This window comes from Bombina bombina, chromosome 1 (genome assembly GCF_027579735.1).
Source record: "Bombina bombina isolate aBomBom1 chromosome 1, aBomBom1.pri, whole genome shotgun sequence".
Taxonomy (NCBI): Eukaryota; Metazoa; Chordata; class Amphibia; order Anura; family Bombinatoridae; genus Bombina; species Bombina bombina.
The window spans coordinates 716,734,590-716,755,673 of NC_069499.1; the positions used below are offsets into that span (position 1 = coordinate 716,734,590).

General features: G+C 36.2%; 1 protein-coding gene across 1 annotated transcript in view; it reads right to left on the bottom strand.

Annotated features, from left to right (window-relative positions):
* LOC128645900 (vascular endothelial growth factor receptor kdr-like) overlaps positions 1–21,084 on the bottom strand; it is a 353,579-nt gene that overhangs the window by 189,998 nt on the left and 142,497 nt on the right. The window contains exon 5 of the mRNA XM_053699216.1: positions 6,205–6,370. Within this exon, the coding sequence (XP_053555191.1) occupies positions 6,205–6,370 (166 nt within the window). The remainder of the gene's footprint in view (positions 1–6,204; positions 6,371–21,084) is intronic.

Genomic DNA, 21,084 nt, shown 5'->3' on the forward strand with positions numbered 1-21,084 from the left:
AAGCTCTGAGTTAGAGGGTTTAGTGGATAATGCTAATTAGAGGGTTTAGTGGATAAAAGTAGTTAGATGGTTAAGTAGATAACAGTATTTAGAGGATTTAGTGGATAATAGTAGTTAGAGGGTTTAGTGGATAATACTAATTAGAGGGTTTAGTGGATAAAAGTAGTTAGATGGTTAAGTAGATAACAGTATTTAGAGGATTTAGTGGATAATAGTAGTTAGAGGGTTTAGTGGATAAAAGTAGTTAGATGGTTAAGTGGATAACTGTATTTAGAGGATTTAGTGGATTATAGTAGTTAGAGGGTTTAGTGGATAATAGCAATTAGATGGTATAGTGGATAACAGTAGTTAGAGGGTTTAGTGGATAATAGTAGCTAGAGGGTTTAGTGGATTACAGTAGTTAGAGGGTTTAGTGGATAACAATAGTTACAGTGGCGTCACTAGGGGGGTGCGGGCCACACCTGGGTGACACCCTCCAGGGGATGACACAATCAAAAAAAATTTTTTATTTTTTATTTTATTGAAATTCAAAGAAATACAATGTAGAGATGCATATTTTTTTTTATTAGAGAGGCCAGCATTTGTGAACATTAGTGGGACTGGGGAAGTTGTAGACACTTTTTTTGATCCAGCGCTGCAATTTCCACAAATAGTTTTCCCGGCTGCTTTTGCTTGTTTATACTTTGCTCCTCTTCTGCCCAATTTCACTATGAATGTTATGGGTGTGCTGTGGGGCTTGCAAAGTTGCGCTGCTAGCCTAAACCTGCCTGCCTATCTGTGCTCACTGCTCAGTGGCGTGTGAAGCAGTTGAGTCACTCACTGCTGTGCTGTCTCTCTAATCGGGAACTGGGAAATCATGAGGGGGATGCCTGGCACCTGACCACATGACTGTCTGACACTGTCTCTAAAGGTAAGGAGCCACGTATGATGCCCACCAGACCAGTCTGATTACGGTACACTAAGTTCACACTGAACAGGTAGGAGGGGAGGGCAGGCGGGGGTCTGGGGGTGGGCAGAGAGCAGAGTTGCTTGGCCATAAGAAGCAGTAGACACGCGGCCCGGGGCTGTGCACTGACAGACTTGGAACAGAGTCAGAGAGCAGAATTTTAATAGTTTGCACGCCTAAGTCTTTTCCTTATAGAGTGCTCTGTTTATCTTTCATTTAATGCTCTGCTGAGCCAGGGAGCATCTCTAGGCATGATCTTTATAATTAATGCAGTGCAGTTTACATATTTTGTATGTGTGTGTGTGTGAGTGTTTTTTGTGTGTGTGTGTCTGAGTGTTTGTGTGTGTGCCTGAGTGTTTTTGTGCGTGTGTCTGAGTGTGTTTCCGAGTGTTTGTGTGTGCATCCGAGTGTGTTTTTAAGTGTGTCTGAGTGTGTCTGAGTGTTTGTATGTGTGTGTGCCTGTGTGTTTGTGTTTGTGTGTCTGCTTTCTGGGGGGAGGGGGGGGTGACACCATAACATACCGCACCGGGTGACACCAACCCTAGTGATGCCACTGAGTAGTTAGAGGGTGTAGTGGATAACAGTAGTTAAATGGTTAAGTGGATAACAGTAGTTAGAGGGTTTAGTGGATAATAGTAGTTAGGCTTTAGAGGATAATAGTCGTAAGAGGGTTTAGTTGGTAAAAGTAGTTAGAGGGTTTAGTGGATAACAGTAGTTAGAGGGTTTAGTGGATAATAGTAGTTAGAGGGTTTAGTGGATTAGAGTAGTTAGAGGGTTTAGTGGATAACAGTAGTTAGATGGTTAAGTGGATAACAGTAGTTAGAGGGTTTAGTGGATAATAGTAGTTAGGCTTTAGAGTATAATAGTAGTTAGATGTTTTAGTGGATAACAGTAGTTAGAGGGTTTAGTGGATTACAGTAGTTAGAGGGTTTAGTGGATAACAGTAGTTAGCACATTTAGTGGATAACAGTAGTTAGATGGTTTAGTGGATAATAATAGTTAGAGGGTTTAGTGGATAACAGTAGTTAGAGGGTATAGTGGCGAACAGTAGTTAGAGGTTTCAGTGGATAACAATAGTTAGAGGGTTTAGTGGATAATAGCAGTTAGATGGTTTGGTGGATAACAGTAGTTAGAGTATTTAGTGGATAATAGTAGTTAGATGGTTTAGTTAATAAGAGAAGTTAGATGGTTTAGTGGATAATAGCAGTTAGATGGTTTAGTGGATAATAGAAGTTAGATGGTTTAGTGGATAACAGTAGTTAGAGTACTTAGTGGATAATAGTAGTTAGAGGGTTTAGTGGATTACAGTAGTTAGAGGGTTTAGTCGATAACAGTAGTTAGATGGTTAAGTGGATAACAGTAGTTAGAGGGTTTAGTAGATAATAGTAGTTAGGCTTTAGAGGATAATAGTAGTTAGAGGGTTTAGTGGATAACAGTAGTTAGGCTTTAGAGGATAATAGTAATTAGAGGGTTTAGTGGATAACAGTAGTTAGAGAGTTTAGTGGATAACAGTAGTTAGATGGTTTAGTGGATAATAAAAGTTAGATGGTTTAGTGGATGACTGTAGTTAGAGGGTTTAGTGGATAACAGTAGTTAGAGGGTTTAGTGGATAACAGTAGTTAGAGTATTTAGTGAATAATAGTAGTTAGATGGTTTAGTTAATAAGAGAAGTTAGATGGTTTAGTGGATAATAGCAGTTAGATGGTTTAGTGGATAATAGAAGTTAGATGGTTTAGTGGATAACAGTAGTTAGAGTACTTAGTGGATTACAGTAGTTAGAGGGTTTAGTCGATAACAGTAGTTAGATGGTTAAGTGGATAACAGTAGTTAGAGGGTTTAGTGGATAATAGTAGTTAGGCTTTAGAGGATAATCATAGTTAGAGGGTTTAGTGGATAACAGTAGTTAGGCTTTAGAGGATAATATTAATTAGAGAGTTTAGTGGATAACAGTAGTTAGAGGGTTTAGTGGATAACTGTAGTTAGATGGTTTAGTGGATAATAAAAGTTTGATGGTTTAGTGGATGACTGTAGTTAGAGGGTTTAGTGGATAACAGTAGTTAGAGGGTTTAGTGGATAACAGTAGTTAGGGTATTTAGTGAATAATAGTAGTTAGATGGTTTAGTTAATAAGAGAAGTTAGATGGTTTAGTGGATAATAGCAGTTAGATGGTTTAGTGGATAATATAAGTTAGATGGTTTAGTGGATAACAGTAGTTAGAGTACTTAGTGGATAATAGTAGTTAGAGGGTTTAGTGGATTACAGTAGTTAGAGGGTTTAGTCGATAACAGTAGTTAGATGATTAAGTGGATAACAGTAGTTAGAGGGTTTAGTGGATAATAGTAGTTAGGCTTTAGAGTATAATAGTAGTTAGATGTTTTAGTGGATAACAGTAGTTAGAGGGTTTAGTGGATTATAGTAGTTAGAGGGTTTAGTGGATAACAGTAGTTAGAGGGTATAGTGGCGAACAGTAGTTAGAGGTTTCAGTGGATAACAATAGTTAGAGGGTTTAGTGGATAATAGCAGTGAGATGGTTTAGTGGATAACAGTAGTTAGAGTATTTAGTGGATAATAGTAGTTAGATGGTTTAGTTAATAAGAGAAGTTAGATGGTTTAGTGGATAATAGCAGTTAGGCTTTAGAGGATAATCGTAGTTAGAGGGTTTAGTGGATAACAGTAGTTAGGCTTTAGAGGATAATAGTAATTAGAGGGTTTAGTCACGTGGATAACAGTAGTTAGAGGGTTTAGTGGATAACATTAGTTAGATGTTTTAGTGGATAATAAAAGTTAGATGGTTTAGTGGATGACTGTAGTTAGAGGGTTTAGTGGATAACAGTAGTTAGAGGGTTTAGTGGATAACAGTAGTTAGAGGGTTAAAGGGACAGTCTACCATAGAATTGCTATTGTTTTAAAAGATAGATAATCCCTTAATTACCCATTCCGCAGTTTTGCATAACCAACACAGTTACATTAATATACTTTTTACCTTTGTGATTATCTTGTATCTAGGAACCTTTTTCCAGCCCCTGATCACATGACTCTGACTGTTTATTATCTATTGTCTTAAATTTAGCATTGTTTTGTGCTAAATCTTAAATAACCCCCTGTGCCTGAACACAGTGTTATCTATATGGCCCACGTGTACTTTCTGTCTCTTGTGTTGAAAAGAGATTTAAAAAGCCTGTGATAAGAGGCAGCCCTCAAAGGCTTAGGAATTAGCATATGAGCCTACCTATGTTTAGTTTAAACTAAGAATACCAAGATAAAAAAGCAAATCGATGATAAAAGTAAATTGGAAAGTTGATTAAAATTAAAAGTCCTATCTGAATAATGAAAGTTTAATTTATACTAGACTGTCCCTTTAAGTGGATAATAGTAGTTAGAGGATTTAGTGGATAATAGTAGTTAGATGGTTTAGTGGATAATAGAAGTTAGATGGTTTAGTGGATAATAGAAGTTAGATGGTTTAGTGGATAATAGTAGTTAGAGGATTTAGTGGATAATAGTAGTTAGATGGTTTAGTGGATAATAGTAGTTAGATGGTGTAGTGGATAATAGAAGTTAGATGGTTTAGTGGATAATAGTAGTTAGAGGGTTTAGTGGATTACAGTAGTTAGAGGGTTTAGTGGATAACAGTAGTTAGATGGTTAAGTGGATAACAGTAGTTAGAGGGTTTAGTGGATAATAGTAGTTAGGCTTTAGAGTATAATAGTAGTTACTTTAGATGTTTTAGTGGATAACAGTAGTTAGAGGGTTTAGTGGATTACAGTAGTTAGAGGGTTTAGTGGATAACAGTAGTTAGAGGGTTTAGTGGATAATAAAAGTTAGAAGGTTTAGTGGATAAAAGTAGTTTAGAGGGTTTAGTGGACAACAGTAGTTAGAGGGTTTAGTGGATAACAATAATTAGAGGGTTTAGTGAGTAATAGCAGTTAGATGGTTTAGTGGATAACAGTAGTTAGATGGTTTAGTGGATAACAGTAGTTAGATGGTTTAGTGGATAATAATAGTTAGCAGGTTTAGTGGATAACAGTAGTTAGAGGGTATAGTGGCAAACAGTAGTTAGAGGTTTTAGTGGATAACAATAGTTAGAGGGTTTAGTGGATAATAGCAGTTAGATGGTTTAGTGGATAACAGTAGTTAGCGTATTTAGTGGATAATAGTAGTTAGATGGTTTAGTTAATAAGAGAAGTTAGATGGTTTAGTGGATAATAGTAGTTAGATGGTTTAGTGGATAATATAAGTTAGATGGTTTAGTGGATAACAGTAGTTAGAGTATTTAGTGGATAATATTAGTTAGAGGGTTTAGTGGATTACAGTAGTTAGAGGGTTTAGTCGATAACAGTAGTTAGATGGTTAAGTGGATAACAGTAGTTAGAGGGTTTAGTGGATAATAGTAGTTAGGCTTTAGAGGATAATAGTAGTTAGAGGGTTTAGTGGATAACAGTAGTTAGGCTTTAGAGGATAATAGTAATTAGAGGGTTTCGTGGATAACAGTAGTTAGAGGGTTTAGTGGATAACAGTAGTTAGATGGTTTAGTGGATAATAGAAGTTAGATGGTTTAGTGGATAACTGTATTTAGATGGTTTAGTGGATAACAGTAGTTAGAGGGTTAAAAGGACAGTCTACCATAGAATTGCTATTGTTTTAAAAGATAGATAATCCCTTTATTGCCCATTCCCCAGTTTTGCATAACCAACACAGTTAAATATACTTTTTACCTCTGTGATTACCTTGTATCTAGGAACCTTCTTCCAGCCCCTCCCTGATCACATGACTCTGACTGTTTATTATCTATTGTCTTAAATTTAGCATTGTTTTGTGCTAAATCTTAAATAACCCCCTGTGCCTGAACACAGTGTTATCTATATAGCCCACGTGTACTTTCTGTCTCTTTGTGTTGAAAAGAGATTTAAAAAGCCTGTGATAAGAGGCAGCCCTCAAAGGCTTAGGAATTAGCATATGAGCCTACCTATGTTTAGTTTAAAATAAGAATACCAGGGGCTATTATCGCTTCCATTTTTGTGCATCACTTGTAATCTTACCATAATCTGCTTTTAATACACCTATGAATTCCATTCACAATTATCTAACACTGAGCGAGATTACAAATTGCGTGGTATAGCCATACGGCACAACTTGTAATCTCCCTCACTGTAAGCAGAACAACACAAACAATTTAGAGGACATGAGACGTTTCAATATGATGTATCTGGTCTGTTGAAATTACAATGTTTCTAGCTTGTCTTCTAATGTTCACTTACCTTGATTACTTTCGCGAATTGCTAAATACATAGTGTAGAATGTCTTTCCATTTACTTTTGTAACACACTTCAACATATTAGAAATGTCATGGGAGGGTGATGTAATGATGAATCCTCTTTTGGGATCCCACTTTATTCCTTTAGATTCCACTGGAAAGTCATTATACTGCCCAGGGAGAGAAGGGAGAAGTTATTTCCCCTGTACAATAAGATACATTTCATTCCTTAGCATTACACTTGTAAAAATAAAGTGAAAACATTCCTTCATACAACATATATTTCACAAGGAACGGTTTACTTTTTATTCCAAATATATTTGACAGCAAAAAAAATTCCAAATGTAATATATATCTCAGTTTTATAGCTTATTGCTCGCCTCATCTCATAAGGAGCATTTAACAAAAACTCATAAGGAGCATTTAACAAAACGTTTGTTAAAGGGAAATGAAAGTCAAAATTAAAACTTTAATGGTTTAAGTATTCATTTTTCTTCTATAATCAAGTGCACTTCACTCTTTTAGTATCCTTTGTTGAAAAGCCTGTGTAGGTAGGCTCAGGAGCAGCTATGCGTTACTAGGAGCTGGCTGCTGATTGGTGGTTACACACATTTGTCTCTTGCCAGTAGCAGATGTGATCAGCTAGATACCAGTAGTGCATTGCTGCTCTGGACCTAAACTTAAAGGGACACTGAACCCATTTTTTTCTTTTGTGATTCAGATAGAGCCTGAAATTTTAAGCAACTTTCTAATTTACTCCTATTATCAAATTGTCTTCATTCTCTTGGTATCTTTATTTGAAATGCAAGAATGGAAGTTTAGATGCCGGCCCATTTTTGGTGAACAACCTGGGTTGTTCTTGCTGATTGGTGGATAAATTCATCCACCAATGAACAAGTGCTGTCCATGGTCCTGAACCAAACAAATAGCTTAGATGCCTTCTTTTTCAAATAAAGATAGCAAGAGAACAAAGAAAAATTGATAATAGGAGTAAATTAGCAAGTTGCTTAAAATTGCATGCTCTATCTGAATCACCAAAAAAATTGGGTTCAGTGTCGCTTTAACTATAGGTTTAATCCTTTCCCAAGGCTTAAACACATACACCGAGATTACAAGTTTTGCGGTAACCAGGGTGTGTTGCTAACGAGCATTTTTTTTTTACCGCTCACTTAAGACAACGCTGGTATTACAGGGGTTTTTTTTAAACCCGGCGTTAGCCGCAAAAAGGTGAGCATAGAGCAAAATTTAGCTCCACATTTCACCTTAATACCAGCGTTGCTTACGGTAGCGATGAGCTGGCAAAACGTGCTCGTGCATGATTTCCCCATAGGAATCAATGGGGGAGAGCCAGCTGGAAAAAAAAAGCCCCATTGATTGCTATGGGGAAAAAAAAGTTATGTCTACACCTAACACTCTAACATGAACCCCGAGTCTAAACACCCCTAATATTACACTTATTAACCCCTAATCTGCCACCCCCGACATCGCCGACACCTGCATAATATTATTAATATTATTAACCCCTATTCTGCCACTCCGGACACCGCCGCCACCTACATTATCCCTATGAACCCCTAATCTGCTGCCCCCAACATCGCTGACACCTACTTTTTATTTATTAACCCCTACTCTGCCGCCCCCAATGTCGCCGCCACTTAACTGCACTTATTAACCCCTAATGTGCCACCGCCAACGTCGCCGCCACTATAATAAAGTTATTAACCCCTAAATCTAAGTCTAACCCTAACCCCACCTAACTTAAATATAATTTAAATAAATCAAAATAAAATTATTACAATTAAATAGATAATTCCTATTTAAAACTAAATACTTACCTATAAAATAAACCATAAGATAGCTACAATATAACTTATAGTTACATTGTAGCTATCTCAGGGTTTATTTTTATTTTATAGGCAAGTTTGAATTTATTTTAACTAGGTACAATAGTTATTAAATAGTTATTAACTATTTAATAACTACCTAGCTAAAATAAGTACAAATTTACCTGTAAAATAAACCCTAACCTAAGTTACAATTACACCTAACACTACACTATCATTAAATAAATTAACTAAATTAGCTACAATTAATTACAATTAAATAAACTAAAGAACGGAAAAAAAACAACACTAAATTACAGAAAAAAATGAAATAATTACAAGAATTTTAAACTAATTACACCTAATCTAATCCCCCTAATAAAATAAAAAAGCCCCCCAAAATAATAAAAATCCCTACCCTATACTAAATTACAAATAGCCCTTAAAAGTGCTTTTTGCGGGGCATTGCCCCAAAGTAATCAGCTCTTTTACCTGTAAAAAAAAATACAATACCCCCCCACAACATTACAACACACCACCCACACACCCAACCCTACTCTAACACTACCCCCTTGAAGATCACCCTAAGGTGAGACATCTTCACCCAGCCGGGCACAAGTGGTCCTCCAGAGGGGCAGAAGTCTTCATCCGATCCGGGCAGAAGAGGACCTCCAGACAAGCAGAAGTCTTCATCCAGACGGCATCTTCTATTTTCATCCATCCAGAGTGGAGCGGGTCCATCTTCAAGCCAGCTGACGCGGAGCATCCATCCAGACCGACGACTACACGTCGAATGATGGTTCCTTTAAATGAAATTATCCAAGATGGCGTCCCTTGAATTCCGATTGGCTGATAGGATTCTATCAGCCAATCGGAATTAAGGTAGAAAAAATCCTATTGGCTGATGCAATCAGCCAATAGGCTTGAGCTTGCATTCTATTGGCTGATTGAAACAGCCAATAGAATGCGAGCTCAATCCTATTGGCTGATTGGATTAGGGGTTAATAAAATTCAACTAGTGTTTGCGAGGCGGGAGTGCGGCGGTTTAGGGGTTAATATATTTATTAAAGCAGTGTTTTTCAACCAGTGTGCCGTGGCACACTAGTGTGCCGTGAGAGATCCTCAGGTGTGCCACGGCAGACTGTCAACAGTGTGACATATTTTTTAAACTTTGCTTGTTTTTTACTCCCAGTGCAGGGGTAGTTTGTAGAAGGCATGGCATAACAGCACAATACATACAGTATGTGTGTGTTTGTGTGTATGTGTATATATATATGCTGTATTAGGCTACAATGTGTGATTTTTTTAAAATTTTGGGATGGTGGTGTGCCACAGGATTTTTTAATGTAAAAAAGTGTGCCACGGCAAAAAAAAGGTTAAAAATCACTGTATTAAAGTGGTGGCGATGTCCTGTCGGCAGATTAGGGGTTAAAAACTTTATTTAAGTGTTTGCGATGTGGGGGGGCCTCGGTTGAGGGGTTAATAGGTAGTTTATGGGTGTTTGTGTACTTTTTAGCACTTTAGTTAAGAGCTTTATGTTACGGCGTTAGCCCATAAAACTCTTAACTACTGGTTTTTAAATGTGGTAGGAGTCTTGACAGGAGAGGGTCTACCGCTCACTTCTTCCAAGACTTGTAATATCGGCGTTAGGCAAGTTCCATTAAAAAGATAGTATACGCAATTTATGTAAGGGGATTTGCGGTAAGCTTGAGTCGCGGAAGAAAAGTGAGCGGTACACCTGTACCTGCAAGACTCGTAATACCAGCGGGCGTTAACAAGCAGCGTTGGGACCTCTCAACGCTGCTTTTTAAGGCTAACGCAAGACTCGTAATCTATCAGATTGTATATGCAAACAATGATACAATAAAAAAATATTACACATTAGACAATTTTCTTTTTACAAGGAGGTTTTGGGATTTTGAAGAGCTATGACAACTCTTCTGCTATATCATAAAAACTATTAGTTTAAAATATGCTCAGAATTAAATATTTGCTACAATAGTTTCTGTGATGCTCTGACAATCAGATTTAAAGCAACACACTCTAATTCATAATTCATGTTATATCTATAATGTGTCATTTTGCTAAATTGATTTTAAAAAAAATTATAATTTATGTAATTTTTAAAACTCAGTATAGAGGAAACATGTACCACAGTTTTCCAGTATAGATAAGGAAAAGTAAATCCAGTTGAGTACATACTAATACAATAACTAAAATAGACACTTTTTAAAAAAGTTAAACCTTTTTAATTTCAGAAAAAACAATTGTAAAGCTTGTGCTCTTTCAAACACTTTTTGTTTTTACCTATATACTATATACAGTATACTATATATACATATGTTAGGGGTAAAGTCAGAAATCCGCTAGTATTACTCAAGCGGCTGTGGATAAAGCCAGATGTATTGTAATTCCCCCATATACACTATATTTTTTTTGCCCCGCCGATCCTTTGGCTCCTACCCCAAGTGAACACTTGAACCCCAGCCGATGCGGAGCATCCATCCAGACCGACGACTACACGACGAATGATGGTTCCTTTAAATGACGTCATCCAAGATGGTGTCCCTTGAATTCCGATTGGCTAATAGGATTCTATCAGCCAATCAGAATTAAGGTAGGAAAAATCCTATTGGCTTGATGTGGTGACTCGATCAGTCTGAGGGGATTTATGATCTTACATTGGGATTTACCCACAGCCGCTTGGGTAATTCTAGCATTACCCGGGTAATGCTAGGATTACCCAATATCTGAATTTACCTGCAATATATATATATATATATATATATATATATATATATATATATATATATATATATATATATATATATATATATATATATATATATAGTATAAAAATAGTTTGATTAAAAAATTGTTTAAAAATTGGTGGCAAGTATTTTAAAATAATTTTCAAAAATAAGCAAAATGAATTACATAGTTAAGCTGCATGGAGAAGCCAACTCCACCCCCCCTTATCAGTGTTTAGACACAGGCATTGTATTTCAACTGAGTTTACAGCTTCTAGGCATGCTCCAACAGATAATCCCTATCCACTTTTGTATTCTACCAAAAGAACAATAGATATCGATACAGCCAAAGAAGAAAATGTGTGGGGGGAGTTAGAGCTTTAAAAATCAGAAACTAAAAAAAGGATTAATGGCAAGTCACTGCAGTATGCATTTGCAGGTATTTAATTAAAGTAAATATTGTTATATTTTGTGTCTATACTAGCTTGTTTTATGTCCCTTTAATGTTACATAATGTTACATACACTGTGTGCAAAAATTATGTAACCTAGCGACACCTGCAAAAGAGAAAAGGATTTGTAAGATTTAACCCCCACAAACACGTACTTACCTTACCTTCCTTGCCAGCCTCTTCTGGTTTCTTCAATAGCAGGTGCGCTGTCTAATTACAGTGCTTCAGGTCGTGCCGTTGAACTACATGTAGCGAGCTCCCAAGCTGGGTAAAGCTGTTGGCTGCTTAACCCAGCGCAGAAGAGCGCTACATGTAGTTCAACTGGATGACCAATTGCACTGTGATTAGAAGAAGAAACCAGAATAGGCTGGGGAGGAAGGTAAGGTAAGTACGTGTTTGCGGGTTTAAATCTTTAAAATCCTTTTCTCTTTTGCAGGTGTTGCAAGGTTAATGTTGCATAATTCTGCACACAGAGCAATATTATGTAACATTCATTTGAACGCTGAGTGGCATTTAAAGATTGTAGGTTACAAACTTAGACATTAACTAAGACCTTGCAAATTCCCTTATTCTCTGTAGAACACCATACAAGAACGAGTGTGAAAATAATTAGATTATATGGAAGGCACTGCAGGCAAAATATAATGCCAGTTTATTAACAGACGCTGCACAGTAATAATAACATGCTTATCACAGTTCGAAAAAAAATAGAACCCTGGACATGTTGAAGTTATATATTTTTTTTATCTTAAAAGAGAGAAATTCCTTTCACCTATATCTCACATTCGGTGTGAGTGACAGATCACATGTCACCCACCCTTCTATAACACTTTAATTGATTCCATACTCCTTCCAGTTTCTGTCACTCACTAAGCACAGAGGAGTATATGGATGCACTGCAGTCATAAGCACAAAGCTGGAGGTATTCAGTTTATAATACATATTCACATCCAAAGTAAATACAGAGCTCCTCTCTAAGGAGCTGTCGCTCACCACAGACTGACAGAACAACAGCTCTGAACCATGTGAACTCTGCAGTAGAGTAACTACAACCACTAACCCATCAGACATACTTTTTATCTTATGCTGGTTCAGTGATTTTCTGCTAATGTGGGCAGCCCCACTGCAGACACTACAAGAAGAAGAAACTATGACAGATATACCCAAAAGGTAAGTAGATCTTTAAGTGCTGACATGAACACAAGATTGTTGTGGGATTTGCCAATTTTCCTACAACACACAGTCATATGTCATCAAGTTAAAAGAAATGTATAAATGTCTTTCACACAAGTGTATTCTGGAAACAAATGCTTGTTATTTTGTATTACTAGTTCCTGATTCAGAACAAGAATATTAGAACATTCAGTAACCAATACTTGCAAGTTCAAACATCCTGGAAGGGACATTAAATATTGCAGATTAAAACAGCACAGTTCTCAATGTACTGTTAATATATTTGTAATAAATATTACATGGGGTGTAAAATTGAGGTAAATTCTTGGTTGGTAAAGATAAATATTTAAGGGATATTTATAAATTACATGTGCATTAGACTATGTAATTGCTGTATTACTGACCTGCAACAGTATTAAACACATAGGTAAAGACCTGCTAACTGCAAGCCTTGCAGTTTCCAAGCAGGACATGGTTGGTCAGCCAATCAGGAGCAGTAGTTGCACGGCCCTGCCAATTGCTGGCCTTTTTTCTGCCCAGGAGCTGTAAGCCTTGCAGCTGCCAAGTGGGACTATCTTTTTAATTGCATTAAATGGTTATCTAGGGTCAGTAATGCAAAATGTATATGCTGTCATTAATAAATTGTGCCATTTTTTACATTGAGTAAACGTACTGTCCCTTTAAGTTTATAATGTGCACTGATACATTCCATTAACAAAATTCACAGAAACAACCTAGACGCCATCTTGTCTCTGGGAACCCCAGATGTATAAGCTGTATGACTCAAACTGTACAATATTTTATGCTAAGTAATGATCTGATGAATCACTTATTTTTAACACTGTTTAAAAGAACTATCTCAAAAATCCAAAAAACGTTATGCTAAAGTGAACTATGTTTGTATAATAAAAAGCTTAAATAACTGAGTAAAAATAACCATGTCTTTTAGAAAGTATTTCCTTATAACAGAGGCTGTATCTCAATATGTTTTTTTTTATTTGTTTAACATCAGTTTTAGTTTGCAGACAAAGAAAGAGGAATTTTTAATTTTTATTTTCTATAAGGAAATGTTATTTGTAACTGAGGAATACCAAAAAAATCAGAATTTCATGAAACCTTAACCCGTACTCTCTGTCACGTATTTGACAGTAAGTTTTTTCACTTTTACCTAGAAAAGCTGAGACTGGTGCGTAAAACTTGTAGTAAATATTTCAGAAAAAAACAAACAATTAGATATATTCCTTTGTTTTCAAGCAATGTTTGAAATGTTATTTTAGAATCGGATATTCTAAATTTAACCTTCGAAGATTACTCCCCTCCCCGGGCTTCCTCTACATACAGGAAGCCGTCAGCATGTCGCCTTGCGGCTCAGTTTGACTTCCTGGTTAATATAGACAATCACTGTGATAGACCAGAGTACCTGAAAAGGGACAGGAGGACTTGTAATTGGAAGATAGATAAACCTTCCAAAAGAGAAAGACTTGCAAGGGTTGAGACCAAATTGCTGCTAGGGCCAAAACAGACAAAAACTATTTGTTTCTATAGAAGCAGTAACAGATGATTGAGAAACATAGATAGATAATATTATTATTTAGTAGAAAATATTCAAATATAGAGGTCAATTTAACAAATGTCGGGCAGACATGTTTTGCTATAGCGAACCATGTCCTCCCGACATCGCTAAATGCCGACAGCATTTAACACTGCGCAAGCATTTCTGGTGAAATTCTTGTGCAATGCCGCCCCTTGCACATTCGCAACCAATCGGCCACTAGCATGGGGTGTCAATTATCCCGATCGTATCTGATCGGGATAAGTGCAGTTCGCCATCTAAAAGGTGGCAGACAATTTAAGGAGCAGCGGTCTTACGACCGCTGCTTCTTAACTTCAGTTTCCTGATCACCAGAAACGTTGCACCGATTAAGCAGCATCCGCTGCTAATTAAATCCACCCCATAGTATCTGTTAATTTGTAGTTCTGAATTTATTTTAAAAAGTTTTAGCTACCCTATAAGACTCCTTATATTTAAAACCTCGTCAGCTCAGATGTGGTTTTTCAAACTGACCCTTGCAGGGGCTGCGCTGGTGGAATTATCTTTAAAAATGGGTAGTACCAGCAAGTGGCGAGATGTCTCCTATTAAAAGTAACAGAGCTCACTGGAAAAGAAAACTTACTGTGTAGAGCGAAGTGAGCAGGGGGCGCACTTTAAAAATTAAACCCTGCAGCCAATATAAATCCCATTCCTCTGCTTTCTTACAATCACCTATGCATGTGTTTTCATAATAGGGCATTAAGTATTTTGTCACAACCTCGCCACCTTTTCGTTTGTGAGAAAAAACAGAGAGATGTGTTTAGAGAATTACGCTGGGATTTGAGAAAAATATCATATACGCCCAATTATGATTTGTATTTTTTGTATTTTTAAATTATGAATTTTATTGTGCACTTTTGTAAATGTATTCGTCTCCTTCCCATACAAAAATGCAGTATACGCCCCTTAGCGAGACACTCTGTTTTCAGGGTGGAAAGTCTCATGATTATATAATACCACCAGGGAAATAGAAGTAGTGGTGAGCTTTCTTAAATAATCTCCCCAGCCCAGAGACCTTTAGATAATCTGGCCCTAAGTGATCTTATGAATACACTGGTCCATAAAAGAGTGTTGAAATCAACTGAAAAAATATTCTCTGTGGGACCAATATAACAAAATTCTTTTCTTTTTTTTGCATGTGATATTAAATTACTTTAGTTGATTAATAATCAAGTGAAAATTACAATTAAATGTCAGACATCTACAGTCATCTATAAGCAATTGCTTAAAGGGACACTCAGTTTTATTAAATTTTCATGATTCAGATACAGCATGTAATTTTAAACAACTTTCCAATTTACTTCCATTAAAAAAAATGTGCACAGTCTTTTATATTTACACTTTTTTTGAGTCACCAGATCCTACTGAGCATGTGCAAGAACTCAGACTATACGTATATGCATTTGTGATTGGCTGATTGCTATCACATGGTACAGGGGGAGTGGAAATATACATAACTTTGAAATGTGTTAGAAAAGAATCTACTACTCATTTGAAATTCAGAGTAAATGCTATTGTATTGTCTTGTTATCTTGCATTTGTTGATTATGCAAATGTACTGTGTTTACTGGTCCTTTAAAGGGACATTCAACATTGAAATGCATGTAGATGAATTACATCTTTGATTAGAAACATATTTGTAATATACATGTATTGGCAAAAATGATTCTAATAAAAGTTTTAGTGATAACATTTTTCTCTGCACGTGCATGTGAAGCATTGCTAAATTTTCTCAGTATACCAGCATTTTAAATACTGCAGCTGCTCAGAGCACCAGTGTGGCTTGTATCATGTCAGCAATTAACAGATGGTACAAGCACCTTAGACTCTCTGAGAAAATGCTGTGTTTCAAATGCTGGTGCACGGTGCATACTTAAATACATTTTTGAAACATCTATAGCTTTTATTAGAACATATATAACTTACAAAAATGCTTCTATTCAAAACTGAAATGCATCCATGTGAATTCCAATTTTAAAACAGAAAGCATAGTGTATATTTTTTCTATACCAAACAATTACTGAAATGCAGATGGTTTTTTTTGGTACTATTTACTATGCTGGGTTACCACCTACTTTAACTTCTTGAGGGCGAAAGAGAGAATTCGTAAAGCACACACTCCGTATAAACTGTTTCACTTTCTTTAAACAGCCACAGATTTGCAACTAAGCTGAAGAGATCATAGTTTAACCCATTTGAGGCTAGATTACGCGCAGCACACTAACTGTTGCAAACAATCAATATTGTGTTTTTGCACCCGTTTGCTCGCAATTTAAATACTGCTCATATTACAAGTAGAAAGTAAATGTGAACGTGAGAGCACAAATGCGATTTACGCTAGAATGATTACCTCGACAAAAAAGTTGCACAAAACACATCATAAAAAAAGTACAGTTACACTCATATTAAAGTGAATGTCAATTTTGATGCTAAAGTGCCCGGTTTTTAATTTTTTTATTAAAAACAGGGGCACTTTAATTCATCAAAATTTACATTTCACTCCTGTTGAGAAAAAAAAACTTATCTGTTAATCTTCACAGCAGCTCCAGCTTCCTCCGCCCGTCGCAAAGCCTCTTCCTGGGTCTAAAATGAGGAATCCGGCTTCCTCCAATTACAGCGTTGAATCAGACACCGATTCCCCCGGGGGGGAAGCCGTGATTGGGGGATGACCTATCCATCATTTCTGACATCAGAAATGGCTTGCAACGACCGGAGGAAGCTGGAGCTGCTGTGAAGAATAAAAGGTAAGTTTTTTTTCTCAACAGGAGTGAAATGTAAATTTTAATGAATTAAAGTGCCCCTGATTTTAATAAAAAAAATTAAAAACTGGGCACTTTAGCATCAAAATTGACATTCACTTTAAAGTGAATGTCAATTTTGATCAAAATTGACATTTCACTCCTGTTGAGAAAAAAAACTTACCTTTTAATCTTCACAGCAGCTCCAGCTTCCTCTGCCCGTCGCAAGGACTCTTCCTGGGTCTAAAATGAGGAATCCGGCTTCCTCCAATCACGGCGTTGAATCAGACACTGATTCCCCCGGGGGGGGAGCCGTGATTGGAGGATGACCTATCCATCATTTCTGATGTCAGAAATGGCTTGCAACGACCGGAGGAAGCTGGAGCTGCTGTGAAGATTAAAAGGTAAGTTTTTTTTTCTCAACAGGAGTGAAATGTAAATTTGATGAATTAAAGTGCCCCTGTTTTTAATCGAATTTTTAAAAACCGGGCACTTTAGCATAAAAATTGACATTCACTTTAACACTGTCTGATACAAATTATTGAAAAATAAAAATTGCATTAGAAAGTTGTAAAGGTTTAAAGATATGAGGTCTCAGGTGTTAGGAAAAAAAAGCCTGCAAAGAACACATGTCTAAATACGTAAGTGTGTGTGTGTGTGTATATACTGTATATATATATATATATATATATATATATATTATGTGTTTATATACAGACATATACTGTATATATAAATATAAACACGTAAATATATATGTACAAACACGAACACACACTCATATATATATATATATATATATATATATATATATATATATATATATATATATATATATATATATGCATTGAAGCCCTTTGCTGTAAAGTAGCTGAAAACATGAGACATCATATTTATGCAATATTCATATTTAATAAAGTGTTATACTATGTATTTACTGGAAATATTGTATATTCCAGTGTTCTTCACTTAGGGGAATATGTTCTATGTATTGTTAAAATAATTACCAAAAAGCAATGCCAAAGCCATATATGTCTGCTATTTCAGAACAAGGGGGATCCCAGAAAAGCATTTACAACCATTTGTGCCATAATTGCACAAACTGTTTGTAAATAATTTCATTGAGAAACCTAAAGTTTATTAAAAAGTTAACGATTTTTTAAATTTGATCGCATTTGGCGGGGAAATGGTGGCATGAAATATACCAAAATGGGCCTAGATCAATACTTTGGGTTGTCTACTACACTACACTAAAATTAACCCTACAAGCTCCCTAATTAACCCCTTCACTGCTGGGCATAATACACGTGTGGTGCACAGCAGTATTTAGCTGCCTTCTAATTACCAAAAAGCAATAAAGCCATATATGTCTGCCATTTCTGAACAAAGGGGATCCCAGAGAAGCATTTACAACCTTTTGTGCCAGAATTGCACAAGCTGTTTGTAAATAATTTCAGTGAGAATCCAAACAAAAGTTTGTGAAATAGTTAGTAAAAAAGTTAATGATTTTTTTTATTTGATCGTATTTGGCGGTAAAATGTTGGCATGAAATAAACCAAAATGGGCCTAGATTAATCATTTGGTTTGTCTACTAAAAAAAAATATGTAGAAGTGAAGGGTTATTCAGGGATTCCTAACAGATATGAGTGTTACAATATAACTATGGGTAATTTTAAGGAAAAAAAATGGTTTTGAAATAGCAAAGTGCTACTTGTACTTTCAACTTGTAATACGTTCAGGAACCGTTGAGTGCAAAAAAATGACGTCTACTCGTCTAGTGTATGTAACACTCGTGCGCAAGCACAAAATTGTGCTTCACGCATAATCTAGCCCTTGGTGTTTATACTTTACAACTAGCATAAGCTTTACTTTAAAGTATCAATATATATATATATATATATTTATATATTTATATATATAATAAGCCAAATAGTCTTAAAGGGGTCTGAACCAATCCATTTTATGTGCTATGCATAACTTTGCCTGGGAATCTCAAATTCGAAGCCATTCCAAAATGTTTGATTACTTGCTTATCACTTGGTTTTCAAGTTACTGTAAAACATTAACTACCCTAACAATTTGCATAGTAAACCATTTTACAGCAGTATTCCAGTCCATTAGAAAATACTTCTCTTGCACGTGATCATTTTAAATATTAGACATCTTGTTCTGACAAGCATTAAGATAAATAGGAATGGATTAGAAAATTAAGCCAAATATCACATTGTAATATCACCAATACGTTTGTACTTCTCTTCTAATGAATTTGAATTGGAACCATTAAAGTTTTTGCTACAACATAACATACTTTGAAAACAAAAATGCTTTAGAAAGCTGCATGATGTGATACTTAATTTTGAACATGATTTTGTCTTTACAATGAGGTATCTTGGCAACCTCATGAGAATCTATGTAGTTAGTCCATTGGGGACATGTCTTAAATGGCCCCTGCAGGTGATTTTATATAATTCTTCCAATTAGTCTGGTGAGTATTTTTTCCCCAACAAATGTTTAATTTAACTTACAAAAATGTGTAGTCCAATTGTATGCTCATTTTTTTAATAGCTTTTGTGCCAACATTGTTTTAAAAGTGATATTGTCCATTTAACCAACAATATAAAACCAGACATTACTTGCAGCAATCAGGCAGTTGTGCTAAGACCATATTCACTAACTTGCCAAAAATTATTGTTAAAAACTCCCCATATATTTTCCCAGCATTGCAAAGGGTTAACTAAACAGCGGAGGAAGTAACATAGGTTATATTTGCCAAGCAGTGCTTTTCTGCTCTCAGGCATTATGGTGTCCTTCTAGGTAATTTCTAGCAAAATTGTGCCAGAACACTAAATTTGCAATCACTCAGGCCAAAATTCCTCTTGAAAATGTTTGCCAATTCCGACAGACTGTACATAGCTGCGTCGTAGAAAAATGCCTTTAATGTAATTAAACAATCTTGAATAAAAACATTACATCAACAGGCTGCCACTTCAAGACGATTTATGGCTTGTAATTGCCGACTAAACTGGGTCACTGGAAGGAAAACAAAAATGTCACATGTTTTAAAGGGAATATTCCATCAGAAAACAGCATTCAATATGGTGTTTTACATTAACCAGTGATGTATTAATCATCAGTATCTAAATACCTGACATGTTCAGAATCTTTTAGGTTTCTGTATAAATTAATTCCAATTGTGTTTAGCCAATGCAGACTTGTATAATGCTATTAAGCAAACTTAACAATAGAAGTAAATTGGAAACTTTTAAAAATCATATGATTTGTCTGAATCACAAAATAAGTTTTTTGGGGCTTCATATCCCTTTAATGTGTTTACAAACTGGAAACGGAGTAACACAGGAGGTGCCTTCCTATAGTAAGAAACAACAGACTTCTGTATTATTTATTTGTTTAGTTGTTCTTTGTATTATGTAGCTTATTCATTTATTTCATAAAGGTGAACAGATAGGGGCCAAATTATCAAGCTCCGAAAGGAGCTTGATGCCCCTGTTTACGAAACAGCAGTTATGACGCAGCGGTCTAAAGACTACTCCATAACTTGTCCGCTGTGTCTGAGGCTGTGATCTTCAATCCACTCGATCCTATATGATCTGGCTGATTGACACCCCCTGCTAGCGCAAATCTGCAGGGGGCGGCATTGCACAAGCATTTCACTAGAACTGCTTGTGCAATGATAAATGCTGACAGTGTATGCTGTCGGCATTTATCGATGTGCGGCGGACATGATATGCTACATCGTATCATGTCCGTCCGCACTGTAATAAATCGGCCCCATAGACTAAGATTAGACGGTCCCTTATACTTCCACTGAAAAGTATATGGGCTCCATTTATTAAGCAGCAGAAGCTGCTTCGGAGTCCCATCATTTCCGGCTCGCCTAAAACTGGAGTTAGGAAGCAGCAGTCATAAGACGCTGCTCCTTAACCTGTCCGCCACCTTTTAGGAGGCAGAATGAAATCATCCCGATCCGATCAGGATGATTGACAGCCCCTGCGAGCAACCGACTGGCTGCCAGTGAGCAGGGGGGCAGCATTGCACAAGCATTTCACCAGAAATGCTTGTGCAGTGATAAATGCGGACAGCGTATGCGGTCTGCATTTAGTGATGTCGAACGAACATTAATCACTCGACATTTAATCACCTTCTTCCGCAATCAGAGGTTTTGTTCACCTCAGAATGAATGTGTCTACTAAAAAGTAATTTCATAATAAGTAGCCTGACAAAAAAATAAACGCTGTTTTTTAAAATATTGATAACTTTTTCACTAACATTAAATGTCTTGTCTGCAATATTATTTTTCTTCTGTAGATAAATTAATGATGTAGATTTATGAGTAAAAA